General features: G+C 47.5%; 2 protein-coding genes across 2 annotated transcripts in view; both read right to left on the reverse strand.

Moving 5' to 3' along the window:
• The window catches only part of GMEB2 (glucocorticoid modulatory element binding protein 2), a 41,560-nt gene extending 34,100 nt beyond the window's left edge, over window positions 1-7,460 (reverse strand). Inside the window, exon 1 of the mRNA XM_054046346.1 lies at window positions 7,352-7,460. The gene's annotated coding sequence lies outside the window, so the exon portion shown is untranslated. The remainder of the gene's footprint in view (window positions 1-7,351) is intronic.
• Window positions 7,461-11,742: 4,282 nt separating this feature from the next.
• Window positions 11,743-18,046, reverse strand: part of STMN3 (stathmin 3) — a 33,303-nt gene continuing 26,999 nt past the window's right edge. The window contains exon 5 of the mRNA XM_054045774.1: window positions 11,743-18,036. Within this exon, the coding sequence (XP_053901749.1) occupies window positions 17,977-18,036 (60 nt within the window). The 3' untranslated portion in view covers window positions 11,743-17,976. The remainder of the gene's footprint in view (window positions 18,037-18,046) is intronic.

Genomic DNA, 18,046 nt, shown 5'->3' on the forward strand with positions numbered 1-18,046 from the left:
AGGGGAGAAAAAAAATTCTTTACTTGTGAAGTGAGCAATATCTGGCATACTAAATGTGGAACCACATCATGCTTTTTTTAAAAAACAAACACACAAACAAACAAACACAAAGTGACTTTTCAGAGCAGAGCGACACCACACTTAAGGATGCCATCTTAAACACCTCTGGAACGACTTTCTCCAGGTGCAAAACAGACTGTGGCAGATAGTTTGGATTCTGGGATCAGAGATTCAAATGCAAAAGACTATAAGTGACAAAACCCTTAACAGAAGCCCTACTCATTTAATGTGCTCTTTCCTTCTCTTACACACCCTCTTCTCCACATCTACATTACGCTATACTACACTACATTACACACACACACACACACACACACACACACACACACACACACACACGCTATTTCTATTGCTCCCAGGCTTCGCACAGGGTGCCAATGGCAGCCTTTCCCCTCCTTACCGGTCTGAGCATTGGTGCTCACAGCTGCTGCCCTGGCTGTCTCTGCCTGCCTGGCCACATACCCAGCCAGCCACTTTATAACCCCAAAGTGCCCAAGCCCTGCCCTTAGAGCAAGGCCTGGAATCTCTTCTTGCGTAAGAACCACAGAGCTCCGAATCATCAGCTGCCAACTGGGGGCAAGTAGCCAGCCTGGGCACGGCTCTGCAGCACGCAGGGAGCAGGACTGCCGCTGAACAGCTCCAGACCCAGCCTCTGCCTGCTGTCTCCCCAGGCTCTCTGTACTCCTGTTCTAGGCCTTCTATCATCTCCTGGCTTCGCTTGTTCCCTTTTTACCCATTCGTCCTTCTTTCTTTGACAGTGTCTGGTATCTTTACCCAGAGCCCTGCTGTCCAAAACTGAGGTACTCTTTTCTACACATGGACCCCCATACCCAGGTAAAGCCCCAATGAAGTCAGCAGAGCTCAGCCCAGAAACAGGGGTCCACTCACACCGTGCTCGTTGCAGATTGGAGCCTCAGTTTTATACTCCACTCATCCTACAGAAAAGCAGAGCAGGGGAGAGGCTAAGACAGTTTAAGGCTCCTTACAAGAACAACCTGACCCTCAAGTTGTTTGCCAAACAAAACAGAAATTGCCTTGGGTCTTTTCCCTCCCCCCACTTCTTCCCAGCCAAGTGTATTATTTAAAAAAAAAAGAAAATTGTGTTGCATGTCCGCTCCCTCAAGGACAAGCTGCAGATCTGCTCTGACCTACCTTTAAAAATCCTGGGTGTAGTAGCTGACCAATATGAAGATGAGAAAGAACTATTCCCTGCTTCAGCTTCTTTTTCAACACTACCAGTTATGCCCCATATGGCACTTTGGGAAGAGCACTACAGTCAGCTATAGGCTTGCTTCCCAAAGGGCAGTACAGGCCATGGCAATCTGAGCTGAGCCAGAACAGGAATCTAGGCAAGCAGATGGGCAGATAGTTTTTTCTACCAGTTGGTGCCACTTCCAACCACTGAGGTGGGAGGCCAGTTCTTATTTTCAGCTTCAGATCAGACACAGTTACAACTCAAGCTCAAATCTTCAAAGAGCTGTACATCCGTAAAATTGGGACTGTACTTCTTTTCTCCCACATTTGTCTGTCTTGGCCACTTCTTCAGGGTAGGAAATGTCTCTTACTATGCATGTACAGCACCTAGCACAACGAAGCCCTGCTCTCGGCTAGACCCTCTAGTTGCTAGCTAACACCACTAACAAATCACATATGAAAGTAAGAGAATTTGCAGTCAAAATTTCTAAACCAGCTTTATCTCTGCCCTATTATTCCCAGCCAAACTTTCCCACCTAACGGTCAAGACACAGAAAAAGCACACCACTGTCCCAAAGGAAACACTTCATACTGGATTCAAATTGTAACAGAGCCTATTACTAACTTATGACTAGACAACCTTTTCTTCCATGCTTTCCCAGGGACCACAACTTTCTGTTCTATATAGGTTCTTATACTATGCTTATCACCATAGTATCTGAGCACCTTCCACTAGTGTATTAGTGCACTAGTGCATCTCTTTAACTAGTGCATCTGACATGTCCACCTACTAACCATTCAGCAACCTGCACCCATCATCCCACTCTAGATGGAGATCTCATTCTACCCTATTCACCCTCCCAATACTGGCCAGAGACCCTTTGCTCTAGCTACTGTACAATCCAAAGATCAACCACTATAATGGCCCACCCAATTATGAAACAGTTACAAAAGGAGAACTTAAGTGTTGTTAGAACAGGGATGGGCAAACTTTTTGACCTGAGGCCACATTGGGGTTGTAAAACTGTATGGAGGGCCGGGTAGGGAAAGCTGTGCCTCCCCAAACAGGCTGGCCCCTGCCCCCATCTGCCCCCTCTCACTTCCTGCCCCCCTCAGAATTCCCAACCCATCCAACCCCCCTCGCTCCTTGCCCCCTAATCGTCCCCTCCCGGGGGCCCCACCCCCTATCCAACCCCCCTGCTCCCAGTCCCCTGACTGCCCCGCCCCCTATCCACACCCCTGCCCCTGACAGGCCCCCCGGGACCCCACGCCTATCCAACCTACCCTGTTCCCCGTCCCCTGACCCCTATCCTCGCCCCAGCCCCGAGACTCCCATGCTTATCCAACACACACACACACACACACACACACATGCCCTGTCCCCTGACCACCCCCAGAACCTCTGCCCCATTCAACCGCCCCCTGCTCCCTGTCCCCTGACTTCCCGCCCCTTATCCAACCCCCCGGCCCCCTTACCATGCTGCTCAGAGCAGCAAGTCTGGCCGCTGCACTGCCCGGCCAGAGCCAGACACGCCACCGCGCTGCCTGGCAGGAGCACACAGTCCCGCTGCCCAGAGCACTGCTCACGCGGCGGCATGGCTGCGGGGGAGGGGGGACAGCAGGGATGGGGCTGGGGCTACCCTCCCTGGCCAGGTGCTCAGGGACCAGGCAGGATGGTCCCGCAGGCCATAGTTTGCCCACCTCTGTGTTATAATCATAGAAATGTAGGGTTGGAAGGGACCTCAAAAAGTCATCTAATCCATCCTGCAACACTCAGGCCGGCTTAAGTATGCCTAGACTATTCCCGACAGGTGTCTGTCTAACTTGTTTTTAAAAACCTCAAAATGACAGGGATTCCACAACTTGTCTAGGTAACCTGGTTCAGTGATTAACCATCCTTATAGCTGGAAAGTTTTTCGTAATATCTAATCTAAGTTTCTCTTGCTGCAAACTCAGCTGATTACTTCTTGCCCTTCCCTCAATGGACATGGAGAACAACTGATCACCATCCGTTCTATGACAACCTTTGACATATTTCAAGACTTATGTCCCCCATCATTCTTCTCTTTTCTAAACTAAACATGCCCCACTTTTTCAACCTTAAATAAGTGCTCTCCCCCCCCCAAGATTTTGGTGGTTAAATTAAGCATTCATGAAAGCTAGGCTCTCACAGCAACAGCTTGAGCCAAAAGAATACAAGGAGTTGCTAGGAGAGTGGCTCTCTTTCGCTTTCCGTGTACCTCCAGTCTTATCAGCAACAGACTGTTGTTCCATCACAAGGTATTTTCTGAGTGAAGACTGCCAATCATGCCAACTTATATGGTGCTTTTAAGATGTAAACAGTTAGGAAACCGGATGAGAGACAACAAAATTAATTTCCTCTTGAGACCTGAGCAAATTTCTACAAGGACGGTAACAAAAATTCAAACATAATGCAGCTTCTATTTTTTTTTTTATAACAAATGAAAGGCATATTTTGTGCCAATAACTACAACATGGACTATGATGAAATAATCATGCAATTTTCCTGAAAGAAAGTCTGTATTTCATCCACTTAAAATTTACGGTAATGTTTCTAGTGCAATTAATAGCATGCAAAGTTCTCTGCTTCCACCCCACAGGACTCCTGCCAGAATGCCAGACTAACTGCACACCTGAAGTAACAACGGTTTTATATGATCGGGGGTGAGGGAAGGTTGTTTATTGTTTAAAATATACACACACATTTGGTGAGAGGGCAAAGCAGATGGAAGGCTAAGAGAAACAACATTTAAACTTTAGGCAGCAACAGGTTAGATGCTTATGCCCTAATAAATCTGTTAGTCTTTAAGGTGCCACCGGACTCCTCATTAATTTCAACACAGAATACAAAGTGTACAGTACTCACTTTATATTATTTTTATTACAAATATTTGCACTGTAAAAATGATAAATTGTATTTTTCAATTCACCTCATACAAATAGCATAGCGCAATCTCTTTATCGTGAAAGCACAACTTACAAATGTAGATTTTTTTATTACATAACTGCACTCAAAAACAAAACATTAAAACTTTAGAGCCTACAAGTCTACTCAGTCCTACTTCTTGTTCAGCCAATCACTAAGAGAAACAAGTTTGTTTACGTTTATTGGAGATAATGCTGCCCGCTTCTTATTTACAATGTCACCTGAAAGTGAGAACAAATGTTTGCATGGCACTGTTGTAGCTGGCATTGCAAGGTATTTAAACGCCAGATCTGCTAAACATTCGTATGCCCCTTTATGTTTTGGCCACCATTCCAGAGGACATGCTTCCATGCTGATGACGCGCATTACAAAAATAATCTGTTAATTAAATTTGTTACTCAACAGCTTGGGGGAGAATTGTATGTCTCCTGCTCTGTGTTTTACCCGCATTCTGACATATAGTTCATGTTATAGCAGTCTCGGATGATGACCCAGCATCTTGTTCGTTTTAAGAACACGTTCACTGCAGATCTGACAAAACACAAAGAAGGTATCAATGTGAGATTTCTAAAGATACCTACAGCACTCAACCCAAGATTTAAGAACCTGAAGTGCCTTCCAAAATATGATCGGGACAGGTTATGGAACATGCTTTCAGAAGCCTTAAAAGAGGAACACTCCAATGAGGAAACTACAGAACCCGAGCCATCAAAAAAAAAAAATCAACCTTCTGCTGGTGGCGTCTGACTCAGATGATGAAAATGAATATGCGTTGGTCTGCATTGCTTTGGATCGTTATCGAGCAGAACCCATCCTCAGGATAGATGCATGTCCGCTGGAATGGTGGTTGAAGCATGAAGGGACATATGAATCCTTAGCGCATCTGGTACATAAATATCTCGCAACGCCGGCTACAACAGTGCCACGTGAACACCTGTTCTCACTTTCATGTGAGATTGTAAGCAAGAAGTGGGCAGCATTATCTCCTGCAAATGTAAACAAACTTGTTTGTCTGAGCGATTGGCTGAACAAGAAGTAGGACTGAGTGGACTTGTAGGCTCTAAAGTTTTACAATGTTTTGTTTTTGAGTGCAGTTATCTTTTGTATACAATTCTACATTTGTAAGTTTAACGCTCATGATAAAGAGATTGCACTACAGTACTTGTATTAAGTGAATTGAAAAATACTATTTATTTTATTTTTACAGTGCAAATACTTACAATAAAAAATAAATATAAAGTGAGCACTGTATACTTTGTATTCTGTGTTGTAACTGAAATCAATATATTTGAAAAAGTGCAAAACATCCCAAAATATTTATATAAATAGCATTCTATTATTAACAGTGCGATTAATCATGAGATTAATTTTTTTAATTGCTTGACAGCCCTAGTTAAATCCACTATCACTGCAGCTGTCTGCCTGACCACATGGATGAAAAGAGGGACAAAGAAAAGACGCTATGTTTTAAGAAACCCAGATATGCGGAAAGATTAAAATTCCTTGGACCTGACTTCAAACAGCCAGAAGGACAGGTAGAAACCTCCCCTCCCATCCCCAACACAAATTGCATTCTCTGGAAACAGGCATAAAACTGCTTATTTTGGAACTGCTAACGGGTTCCATCCCCAACCCATTTCTGAAGAGTATCCAGCCCTGAGTTCTGCATCAAATCAGAAGGTACACAGCAACATAAAATGCTTGGAAACAAATTGAAACACTAAATTTTAGATTAATGTAATTATTACAGAATCAACAAATTAATTTTAATATTTAATTATGTATCTGTGCTTTTCATGATACCAGATATTCCATGTCATGGCAGTGTTCAACACCAGAGCGTCACAGTAACCAGGAGGACTTGCCTCAGATACTAGGTCAACTGTGTAACAGAGAACTCAGGGAGTTGCAGTAACCCTGTTTTGGGGGGGGGGGGGGTGTACTTGAGCTTAAGGCAGGGAGGGGGAGGGCACAAACTGCACAAGGTGAACATATTGCATACAATGGCAGGGGAGATCTTGGACCTTGAGAGGTATATGGGTATGGAGACTACAAGAATGCTAGCAGGTGTGTGAGAGAAAAAAGGGCTTCCACAGAATGTCTGAGGTATTTTTGACTACAAGGTGGTGCACATCTTACTTACACACTCTATACAGGGCTCAAGGGCGTGTTTGCAATTGCAATGATGGCACAATGCATGCAAAGTAACAGGGGCTGGTTGCCATGAAAGGTTACGGGGTGCATCTCATAGAATGCCCTGAGGAGGAGAGAATTTAAATGGGGGTGGGGTGCAAATATTGCACCCCAGAGAGGGTGGTGTATGATAGTGTAAGAAGACACTAGATGCAACACCCAGAAGGGGTGTATTGTAAGGGATGGGGGGGGATATGAACATTGTGTAGGCACTGCCCAGAGGAAAAGGGTGTACATACTGCAGGCACTATTCGGAGGCGGGTCTGCCGGCAAGGCGTGGGTGCGGCGAGTGCAGAAGGTACCAATCCTGCCTGCAGTGCCTAGGGGGAGCAGAAGCACAAAGGGACGCACGGTGGTGCGGACAATCCGCTCCGCGCCCGGGGAGGGGAGTGCACAGCTAGCAGCAGGGTGGGGCAGGCGCCGCATTCAATCCCCGGAGCAGGGGGGTTATATCTGGAGGCAGGGTGGGGCAGACGCTACACGCCACGCCGGGGGGTCCCGTGCCCGCGAAGGCGCGCGCGCGGCTCGGCTGCAGGCAATGCCCGGGGAGCCGGACACCGCGCGCGCTGCCCCACGGGGGGGCATTTCCACAGGCGGCGCGTGCAACCCCCGCGCGAGCTGCGAGGAAGCCTCCCCCCCCCCCCTCGCCACGCGGCAGGCAGCGCCCGCGTCTTCCCCTCCCGCGCGCGGGGGCCCCCGCAGTCCCAGCGCAGGCGGGGAGGGGGAGGGGAGGGAAAGGTTGAGGCGGGGGCGCGCTCACGCTGGCAACGCCGGGCGGGGGGGCGGGGGCGCGCTCACGCTGGCTGCGCCGGGCAGGGGGGGGGGGAGAGCGGGGCGGGCGGCCGGGCGCTGCCGCCGTCTCCCTGCCGCTGCCGTAACGTCCTGACGCTCCGCAGGGACCCGCTGGCCGGACGGTGCGTGCGGAGGCCCAGCGGCGGCGCCGGGCCCGGCTCTTACCTCAGGCTCGGGCTCCCGCTGCCCCGCGCAGGCTCCGGCTCCTTGTTAGGCGGCGGGTGGGAGAAGGGGGGAGCCGGGCTCCGGCGCGCGCCGCTCTGCCCCGCGCAGGCGCACGCGGGGGCAAGGCAGCGCTGCTGGGACTTATTTAGCGGGGGCGGCGGAGCCGGCCGGGCTGTGAAATAGGTGCCGGCCTGGCCTAGCGCGCCTGCGCGACAGGACGGCTGGGGGAGCTGGCTGCTAGGCTGGGACGCTGGCGCGCGCCCTGAGGGCGCGGCAGGGGGAGCGGGCCCCGTGCGCGCGCTTCCCGCTCTGCCCTCTCTGTGCGCAGCGGGGGAGCGCGCGCGCCCGCCTCTCTCTGCTCCTGCAGCAGCAGCAGCTGCTGCGGCGGGCTCGTGCATTGGGCCACCTGCCTGTGCATGCTCCCAGGGCCATGGGCGTTGTGCTGCATTCCGTGCGCGGGGGTCCCTAGCTGCGTTGGTGGCTGGTGCACGTTCGGGTTGTGTGCTGGCCCTTCTCTCCCCTCCCCCTCCCCCTTTCCCGTTCGTATTAAGCGTTTATATGGCCCTGGCATTTAAGTGCTAATCTGCCTGGGTTCGATTTGTGCAAGCGTGCTGTATGTGCCCGTGCATTTCCTTTGTGCTTGCCTTCAGCTTGGCACCTGTGCATGCATTCTGTTTGGGGCTGGTGGTGCTTGAAATACGGTGCTCGTGCCGATGTAATATTAAAATGCCCCAAATGGCCTCACACTTGGGCCTTACCACTAGAGCTTGCAATGAGGGAGAATTAGCGGGCATCTAGTTCCTGGTGGTGGTGTAATATATATATTTATTTTTAATATAAAGCATCCCTGCTAATGCACTCATAGTGCTGCACTGATAGTTAAAATAATACACAAACCTCACTAGTCCAATACAATTTAAAATATTACATTTAATTCAGGTTCTTATACCGCCCCTTTCAGCATAGTATCTGAAGCACTTTCCAGCAGTGCATCAAACAAAGTGACTAATGTTTGTCACCTGTGGTTCTTCCTTCCTTTTCTTTTTTTTCTTTCTGATGATTTGTTTGGTTTGGTTTGGTTGTCTGCTCTGCTACATGTGTATATATTGAAGGCAAGGTTAAAAAAAAAAAAGTGCATCTTGCACTTGGAACAGAAAGTGATGATGCCTAAGATGGTTCTTGGATCTTGTGACGTTTGTTCCACAACCTGTGATTGGACCCTGAGAAAGTTCTCTCGACAGCACAGATGAGCTTTATCCATGTGACCGACAGCTCCCTCATGCCTGGCCTGACTCTTGAGAAGTGGTGCTGTCATCAGTACCTGAGCATCGGGCAATCAGTTAGGTATCTTAGCATCCAGTCTCTTGAAGATCAGGTCAGGTGTAGTGTTATCACCTTTGAAATGCGCAAAAAAAAACCCCAAAACCACCACAAGACAACTCTGCAATGTCCCCCTTCAATAGCCACTAATAGTGTCTCAAACCCTCTCTCACACACATGCAGTGCGCTTGCATGTTTGTTGAAAATACAGCAGCTGTCTGCTCACCATTTTGGTCTGTTATCGCTTAAACTGTGGAAGTAGGAACACTGCAGCATCTTTAACTGGACATAGAAACTTTTAATATTAGATATTCCATTGTATTCTGAGAATAATGCAAATCTTTAGACCCATGTAAAAAAAAAAAACTGGCAGATTAAGTTATTTTTATGGCAACTGGCAAATCCATAAAAAAATGGCCAGGCTGGTTAAATACTGGCCAGCTGATCACATTAATGACATCTGACTAGGGCTCTTAGGGGAGGTAGTGTAGAGAACAGGTTTGATGTGATCACTGTAGCCTGTGTTGTTGAGGGGAGATGCTGCAGCTTTCTTTGTGTTGGGGTTTCCGAAGGGCTGATGGCTTCATGCACAGGTGTATTGTACTGTTTTAGTCCATCCAGGAGGTGACTAAGGCATGAGTTACTGAGGCCAGGTCAGTGTTCACTGGGATGGGATGGAGTCTCCTACTGAGCCGGAGATGGTATACTGCTGGGGGAATTCTGCACCACTGCACACCCGCAGAATTAATATCCAGTGTGGAATTGTTTTCTGCACAGAAAATGCATGCTGCCTCAATGCTGCAGTTCTCCCTTTTGCCCACCAGAGGGCACTGTGCGCTGGAACAGACAGTGACCAGCAGTAACAGGCAGCAGCTGACTGCGTTCATCACGGCGCCCTGCCCGTGGAGCCGGGTTAGGAGGGATGGGGATATTGGGGAGGGGGAGAGACAGAGGGACACACAGGGCTGCTGGGGGGGGTCACAGACTGCGGTTCAGAAGGGTAAGTGGTGGGGACAGACTGGGGCGGGGGCTAGCGGGGTGACAGCAGTGAGCCAGCAGCTGAATGGGAGAGGGGCTGCAAGGCCACATGGGGACAGGGGGAGGAGGGTTCAGGGATACATGGGGATGGAGGGTGCAGGGACATGTGGGAATGGGGCAGATGTGCCTGACTGAACGGGAAAGGCTTCATGGGGCTGTGAGGATGACACAAGGAAGAATCTGGCCCTCCGTGACCAGCTGTAGGAGAAACCAAGGAGAATGGGGTTACTTAATTTTCTTTATGCCTATGTAGACTAACTGTCTTTTGTGATGTCTAAGTGCCATGCCTATGCTCCTGGGGATGGGGTCTAGTTTTAACTTCCTGTGATTTTTTTTTTAATAAGAATTCCTGGGGCAGGATCAGTGGTATATTGTGGAGCATGTAGAAAAACAGAGGCAGCGCTATCCCCCCAGTAAGGACATAGATTATTTTCAAAAACAGGAGGATTGTGCTGTAAAGGTAGAATCCCACCTTCTGCAGGCTTCGTGCGCACATGCAGAGGATGTCCTGGGGCCTCAGGCTCTTCAGGACTTGGTGCATAAATGTTGACAGTAATTGGTTCATGGCTATTTTCATTGTCCTTCCTACATTGGTCCCATGGAAGACTTCTCCATTAGGAAATGGAGTCTCTTATTTCTTATAACATCACCACCCCATGTCTTCCTCTCATTTCAGTTTCTCACCTACCAAATTATGTTGCTTGAATTCGGCCACAGTTGTGCTAGTTTTGATAGGATCATTAAAAGCTTTTGCAGTCTAGATGGCTATCCATTTTATTAGATGATTCCATACAAAGGGGTAGGATTGTGACATTGGCCATTTGCCAAATTAGCAAAAATCTCATCCAATGAGAGGTGAAATGTCCAGAGCATACAGGGAATTTAGCCAAACATCTTCCATGTAAATGGAGAAATCCCCTGGGCCACTTTGAAAAATCTCAGCTGCGGCTCCTGTTTCTTCTCTCTAGATGTCCTCCATGCCCTTCCCTGCATATGGTCTTAAGTGCAGGTAATTCACTAGGTTTAAAAGACCAGTATTTCCCCCCCCCCCCCCATGACCGTGCATATTCCATTGCCTGTGACTTCGGGGTCAGGAGCTGGTTTACTGGGCTTCCTGGATGTTCTATTAGAGCCTGTCCTTGTAAGACATTGACCTTCAAATACTGTTGAAATTAATAGGCGCCCAGTGACATGAGGCCTTCCCTTGTAGCCCAGGATGGAGGTGCCTTTCCAAGGAGATTTGAGCAAATATAAAGTGCAATGTTTTGGAATGAGGTTGCATTTAAAAAAAAAAAAAAATTATTATTTTTTTTAAGGTAAAAGCTACTTCTGCTGAGCTGAGTAAGGGCCAGCACTAAAAGATGTTTGTAGGTTTCCCAGAATGTTAACCCTTTTTTTGGACAACTGACTGCTGAGTCTTTGATCCCTCTGTCCTCATGAAAGGGCTTTGAACTCTTCATTTCCCCAAGGATAAGGGAAAATAATGGTGTTATCTGCATTGAAGTGTTTCATTAGTTAGGTTTTTTTTCCTGGAGAAATGTAGTTAAATTACAGATCTCTGAGATGTCTTTAAGGATGGGCAATAATTACTATTTAGTTCAACAAAAACCTAGATTCCATACTTTATCTTTGAGCCAGTTTTATATTCTGCCAAATTATTTTCCCAACAAGAACAGAAGCCTTGGAAGATTAAAACAAATTGGGTGTATTAAGAGAAATGGAGGCATGTGGTTTCATACCAAGTTTATTTCTTTTAGTTTTTCATAATCACTTCTTTTGCACAACAACAACCTCAAGTTGACAATTAAATGCACGTGGTAGACCTAAAGGAACCAGACAAGGCTCCGTTACAGTGATGGAAAGTCTGTTCATAACACCATTTACAGTATCTTATTGAGCTGTCTATTTGGGAAGAACAAAGCTAGCACGCACTGGGTCATGAGGAGTGAATCCTGCACAAGGCCAATGACATTCAAACCCCAACTGGCTCCAGAGAGAACAAGAGGGCAGCCCTGGGGAACTGAATGGGCCCGTTGTCTTTCCAAGGAGGTGGCCGATGAAGTAATAGTCATACTCAGCACTTGCAGAGTGCTTTCCGTCTTCAAAGTGCTGTGCAGACATTAACTTGTTAATCCTCTCAACACCCCGGTGAGGTAGGGAAGTATTATTATCCCCATATTACAGATGAGGGAACTGAGAGACACCGAGAGGTGGAGAGCATCTCTACCCTGCAAGAAAATCTGCGGCCGCAAGCCTCGGCGCCCGGGGTCAATTGATGTGGGCTTATGGGGTGAAAAGTAGCACTGCAGACATGCCTGCTTGGACAGGGGCTCAGGCTCGGAAACCCAGCAAGGGGGCTGGGTTTTCAGAGTGAGCAGGAATGTCTACTTTATTTTTAGCCGTGTAGCGCTAGCCCAAGTCAGTTGATCCGAGCTCTGAGCCTGCTAGTGCAGGCCTTTTTTTTTTGCAGTGTAGACTTACCCCAAATGACTTGCCCAAGGCAGCCAGGATAAGAATTCAGGCATTCTGGGCTGCAATTCCTGTGTTCAGATAACACATCCCTCCAGCTTCCAATGAAGTCGGTTATCCCCTCATCCCCCAGTAGGCTCTGGATTATAGAAACCTAAATGTTGGTCTGTGCCCCTTATCTACATTACTTAGACACCTGTACAGAGATGGAGTTTATTGGTCCTAATATGTCATGTCATCCCTCGCATGGTTCACAATAAGTCTCTATAGCACCATAAACAGCCATTCCCTAACTCTTGTTTCAAGTTTGATAGGGTGATATGTGGGCATATGCATATAGAGTGTATACACATGCGCATATCTGTGCGTGCACACCATATGTGAATACACACACGTCACCACCGCAAGTGCGCAAAGACAGTAATGCTGCTTAATGGAATGAAACAAATTACGTGAGACGACAAAGTTAAACAGAACCAGGGGTAGAGAGTCTCACTGGTCCTTGCAAGAGAAAAAACCTGAAATGTACATTTTACAGGAGCAGTGTCACAGCTCTGATCCCTATTGTAACATACATGCAATTGTCTGAATTGCGAGTGGCACTAAAAGGCTAGCATTTGGGGTAACTCCCACACTCTGACTGCAGCAAGGTTTGTTTGACAACACAACAAAAGCATGGAGTGAGAACTTCCAAAATAGCCATGAATGAGTAGCACTCCATTGTCAGTTTATGGGCCATACAGCATTGAGAGAATCCCTTTAAAGCCAAATCCGAACACTTACTCTAAATAAAGCAAATGGAAGGTCTAATATTTGGAACATGAGCCAGACTGTTCTAGTTCTTACCCCAGAATTGCTAATCACCAAGATGCTTGTGACACCTGGGAAATAATTTATCTTCAGGTTCATCTTCCTTTTCCTGCACAGGGTAGGAGTCCTTAATTTGCCCAAGAGAACAGGGAGGGAGCTAGGAATTTGAAATGTGTATATACACTGGTGGTCTTTTGCCACCACAGTTCTTTCTGTTACACCTGGAATATACACTAGGCTAAGTGCTCTGCTGGTGTAAATATTGACTTCATTGAAGTTACACCTAAAGAGAATGTGGCCCAAAGTAGATAAGCGGTTACGCAAGTAGATACGCTCTGACAAGTGGCCACTAACAGCAAATCTAGTTAGAAATTCCCATCAATGAGTGTCTACGGGTATGGCTGCACGGCAATAAAACACATGCAGTTGGCCTGTGTCATCTGACTTTGCCTTCTGGGCTCAGGCTCGGGGGCTATAAAACTAGTGTCGACATTCAGGCTTGAACTGAAATGTGGGTTCTGGGACCCTGTGGGGAGGGAAGGTCCCAGAGCCTAGGCTTCAGCCAAGTAGATATACCCTAGAAGGCCACGGAAGGAGCTTGAGCCCAGTCATAAGAAACGGTGCCCCAGGAATTTGTAAATTGCATGCCATGGAATACACCTGAAGATGGCAACGTGAGGGAATGGCTGAAGAGCCACAAGAAAAATGAAATGTGATGGAAATATAAGGGAGTTAATGGGGGGGTAAGAAACCCCTATTCAGGCACAAACTATCTGTTAGCAATTCTGGGAACTCAACAGGAATGAAATTGTGAGCTGATATGGATTTGTGAACTGAAGATCAAAGCGATGTCTGATGCTGTCAGGCACAGTGTTAGTTCAGGCATGTGTCTTGCACCTGTCATTAACCTCTCCGCTGCAGTCTGGACTATGCGAACGTTTCATCTGCAGTGTTAGTGGGATGGCCCTCCAAGCAACAGGAATTCCATTCCAGAGGCACAGAAATCAAACACATTTCCCTGATACACCCAGTGGCACTGGACAAACTCATTTCCCTGACACATTCAGTTGCATGGGGCAGACACAGCTCCATGTTATACCTGATTCACCTGGGCACACCAGACAAGCATTTTTCCCTAACATGACATATCCCATCAGATGTAACAAACCGTTCCCTGACATTATTGATGCAAACCTCTACCTGACACATCCCTGTTTCTCTGCCTGATGCATCAGTTTATCCTGCACTAATGCATTTTCCTGACGTCCACTGTACCTCACAGCACTGAAGATGTTAAGGTGAAGAAAATGAAGTTCCCAGCTCTCCTGTCTGCACAAGCTCTATATCCCAGGCTCCTCTCTGGCCAGGTTTTGTGTGTATCACCAATTTGAGGGTTTGTCAGGCAAGCTATTGCAAGAATAAGTCTTCACCTGAGATCAAAATTGGCCTGTAACTGTGTGAAGGCAAATCTTAAACTGGGAGCTTCACCATGAAAGTCTGAGACGGAAGATACAAGCAGAGGCAAAAATTTAGACCCGGTGACTGTACAGGATAAGGGAAGGAATACCCCCAACAAAGGACAGTCTGCAGCTACTCACTTTCTTCTGCATCATACATACAACCATCCATTCCCTCAGTCTTGTTCCATGGTTACAGGAAATAGACTGGACTACCTCCCCAGAGGCAGGGTTGAATTAACACTCAATTGGGCCCGGTTCCATTACATTTTAGGGCTGTGTTTGAAACATCACCCCGCCTTTACTAGAATTTTTCTCCTGACCCTCCTTCTGCCCCACTCCTGGAATGGATTCTCCCAGTTCCCACCCACCCTGGCTGAAGGACTCTTGGTCTGCCTCCTACTCCCGAGTCCCTGATTTACCTTCCACCTGCGGCAGCCCAGCCACCTCTGCAGGCAGCAAACAGCTATGAACCCTGCAGCCACTTGCCTCTCCAATGCACTGCTCTCTCTGGGCCTGGATCCCATGGCCCCAGGCATCCTGCCCTCGCCTGGCCCTGCCTCCAAATTCTTTTGAGCCCAGTGGGTAATCAAAGTGGAAATGGTTGTTTCTCGTTTGGTTTAATCTCGTGCTCATGAGTACAACATTTCTGATAATAATCATCATCGTCATAGTACTAAAAACAGTATTTACAACAAGCCTCAGGTCAGAATTACACACCAAGCAAACACTCAGCACTACAGAGAGTAGGACAGGGTTAATATCTTGCAGACACCTTCTCAGCTCCCACCGGTGTGAGACACGGACATTTGACAGTTTCAACCATTTCTTACACACAAACATTTCATTTATTTATTCATTAACTTTTTACAATTTATTGTCACTATATGGATGAGATGATTCTGGCGATGATTCCGCAGTGTACACAGATGCTTATCTAAGACAACTGCTACTTATAAACTGATCATTAGCTACTGTTAAGAAATTCAACCCTCAGTTCCTTTCCTTTTCCCCACCCTGCCCCTAACATGCTTCCTGTCCCTGGATGCTACTGGGGCCAAATAACAGTCCTGGCCTTTCTCTGACCCTGGCCGAGGGGTTTGGGGCTAAGCTAGCCCTTCCCTTTTGGAGCAGAGCTTTCCCCTAATATCCATAAACATGTTGTGGCCATAGAGGGATCTTCTCTAATTAAAAGGAGAATTTATTCTCGGGTAGATTAGGGAGAGGCTAGCAGCCGTATTTCCAGCAGCAGCTGCCACTTCTTTCCCACACTACTGGGTTTTTGTGACCAGTTGCCACCCATCTGGTTTGGGGCATGGCGGATTCCTTACACTCTGCCAGCTCATTGGAGATGGAAAACCTGCACCTTCAGAACTGAGTCAGCAAATATTTGTTGGGGGGTAGGGGGTGCGAGGGGAACTTTATACCAAATATGAAACCTCTATCTGCTTTGGCGTCTTGACCCCACCTTTGTGCTAGATGACATTCCAGCCCTGCTTATCCCAACTCTGGTTGGTGGCACCCCTCAGCGCCTGCCAGGAACCACTCTATGTACAGTAAAAGGAAGCAGTATGTACATGTCTTTCACTCACTGTGCCCAGAGCATACAGTTGTTTGCACGAGTTGTTCTCCTTGGTGACATTGCCTCTGCAGAGGCGCACCGGAGGAGCAGTGTGCCTCACCTATAGAGTGGCTTTTTGAAGACAATGTGTGCAAAGGACACCAGTTACTAGTAAGTAACCTCCTGTTCCCCTTGATGGCCTGTTAGTTCATCCTGGGTTCTGAAACAGAATCCATTATGGCCATTGGGAGAGGGGAAGTTTGTGACACAGTGAGGATGAATTTGAGTCCATGGTTCCTTCCTGTATCTGTGCCTATATTCCTGCTTCTGCTCCCTTTCCCTGGAAACACTGCACTGGTCTGGAAGAAACGTACCAGTACACTGCAAAAGTTGGAAGGTGGAAGGAAGGAATCTTTGCTGCTCTATGTTCTCCTCCACAAAACCCTCCCACAAGGGAATGCTCTTGGGCAAGCCGAACCCTGCACAAACACCCTATAACACGTCTTCTCTGAGTTTAAGTGGATGCCCTCTTGCACTTTAACCAGACATAAAAACACCAGTTGATGTATCAAGTCAAATTCAGATCTGGCGTTAAGTGCCTGCAACTCTATTGACCTCAGAGATGGAATGGCAGACCCCTTACAGTTTGGCTCATCATCTGCTTTTACAGCAGCCATCTCTGTAAACAGTGACCTTACATTTCTACCGCCATGACTACACCAGAAGCAGGCACACAAACATCTCCTAACCCCTTCTGCCCTCTCCTTGGCAGCGTCCCCCCACCATCTTTTCCAAAGCTGCTCTTCGGGAAATACCATTGCAGAGATCAGCGTGTCCTTTGCTATGCCGTGAGGCCGGAGAGCCAGAGCTCTCTGGTTCATTCTGTGATCTTTGGTCCAAATGTCTCTCCTGTAATGGTATTGAAGAGTCACGTCCATCTTCGGGAAGACAGAACAATAATTCTCCCAAATTAGAGTTTCTCTAAAGGCCTGTGGGCTGATTCGCAATCACATACACGTTCTAGTTTACTGATTTACTAATTGAAGTGAAATGTTATTGTTTGTGAAAAGTATCAGATTGACAGGCCTGGAAACCGAGCTGCCTCAATTATCCATAGAATCAGGTTCAACACAGGCAGTAACAGTGCAGGCTTCCCCGACACTGCTTAGCCAGTGTGCCCCAGTCCTGCCTCTGCAACTGAGAGGGTAGTTCAGCCTACAGGCTTATTCAACCGGTGGCCAGCTAAGATAGCCACTAATGCCTGTGTTGATGGTATTTTTTGTGTTATGGGCACCTGTCCACTAGGCTCTGAGACCCCCAGCTAATTTCACATGGGCTACCAAAGCACCATCCGAAAGTAATGACTAAGTCACTACCTACCTGGGCTGGCTTCAAACCAGTGACCCAAGGTGAAAGGCTCTGAATGACATAACCAATTCCTTGAGCCATCTGGTCCCCTTCTCCATCTGCTGGGAAACAATGGATCCATTAACCACTCCCTCACAAGGAAGAAATCCTCACTATTTACTGCCCATTGTCTTGACACTGATACCTAGCTCAGAGCAAATGCCAAGCGTAGTATAAGCTCCGGATAGGAAATCCATATCTCCATGACACTGCTGGTTGAATTTATTAGTATCTGAATTCTTTACATCTGTTTAAGAAAGATTTTTTAAAAAGAACAAAATCCCAAAGAGAAGCTGATTGATTGGTTATTGACTGATTCTATACTTCATATGAACTAGCTGCTATTATGCTTAGAGGTAACCTATGGCCTGTGATCCCCCACAAGTACTGAACAGTTAAGGATGGAGAGAGAGAGAAGCGTGTAGCTGGGGAACGAACACCAGAGGGTGGGGGGAAATGGGGAACCAAATGTTGCATCTAGACAAACAAAATAAAATGTGTTGGGTGGGTTGGTTGGTTTGTTAGTTATCAGGAACCAGGTGCTAGATGTGTAGAAAAGCCCTTTATCCAGAGATCTCCTCCCGCTGTTCCTTGTTCCTGCGAACCTCAGCTGCATGCAGTTCCTGCAAAGAC

This window comes from Malaclemys terrapin, chromosome 12, assembly GCF_027887155.1.
Source record: "Malaclemys terrapin pileata isolate rMalTer1 chromosome 12, rMalTer1.hap1, whole genome shotgun sequence".
Taxonomy (NCBI): Eukaryota; Metazoa; Chordata; order Testudines; family Emydidae; genus Malaclemys; species Malaclemys terrapin.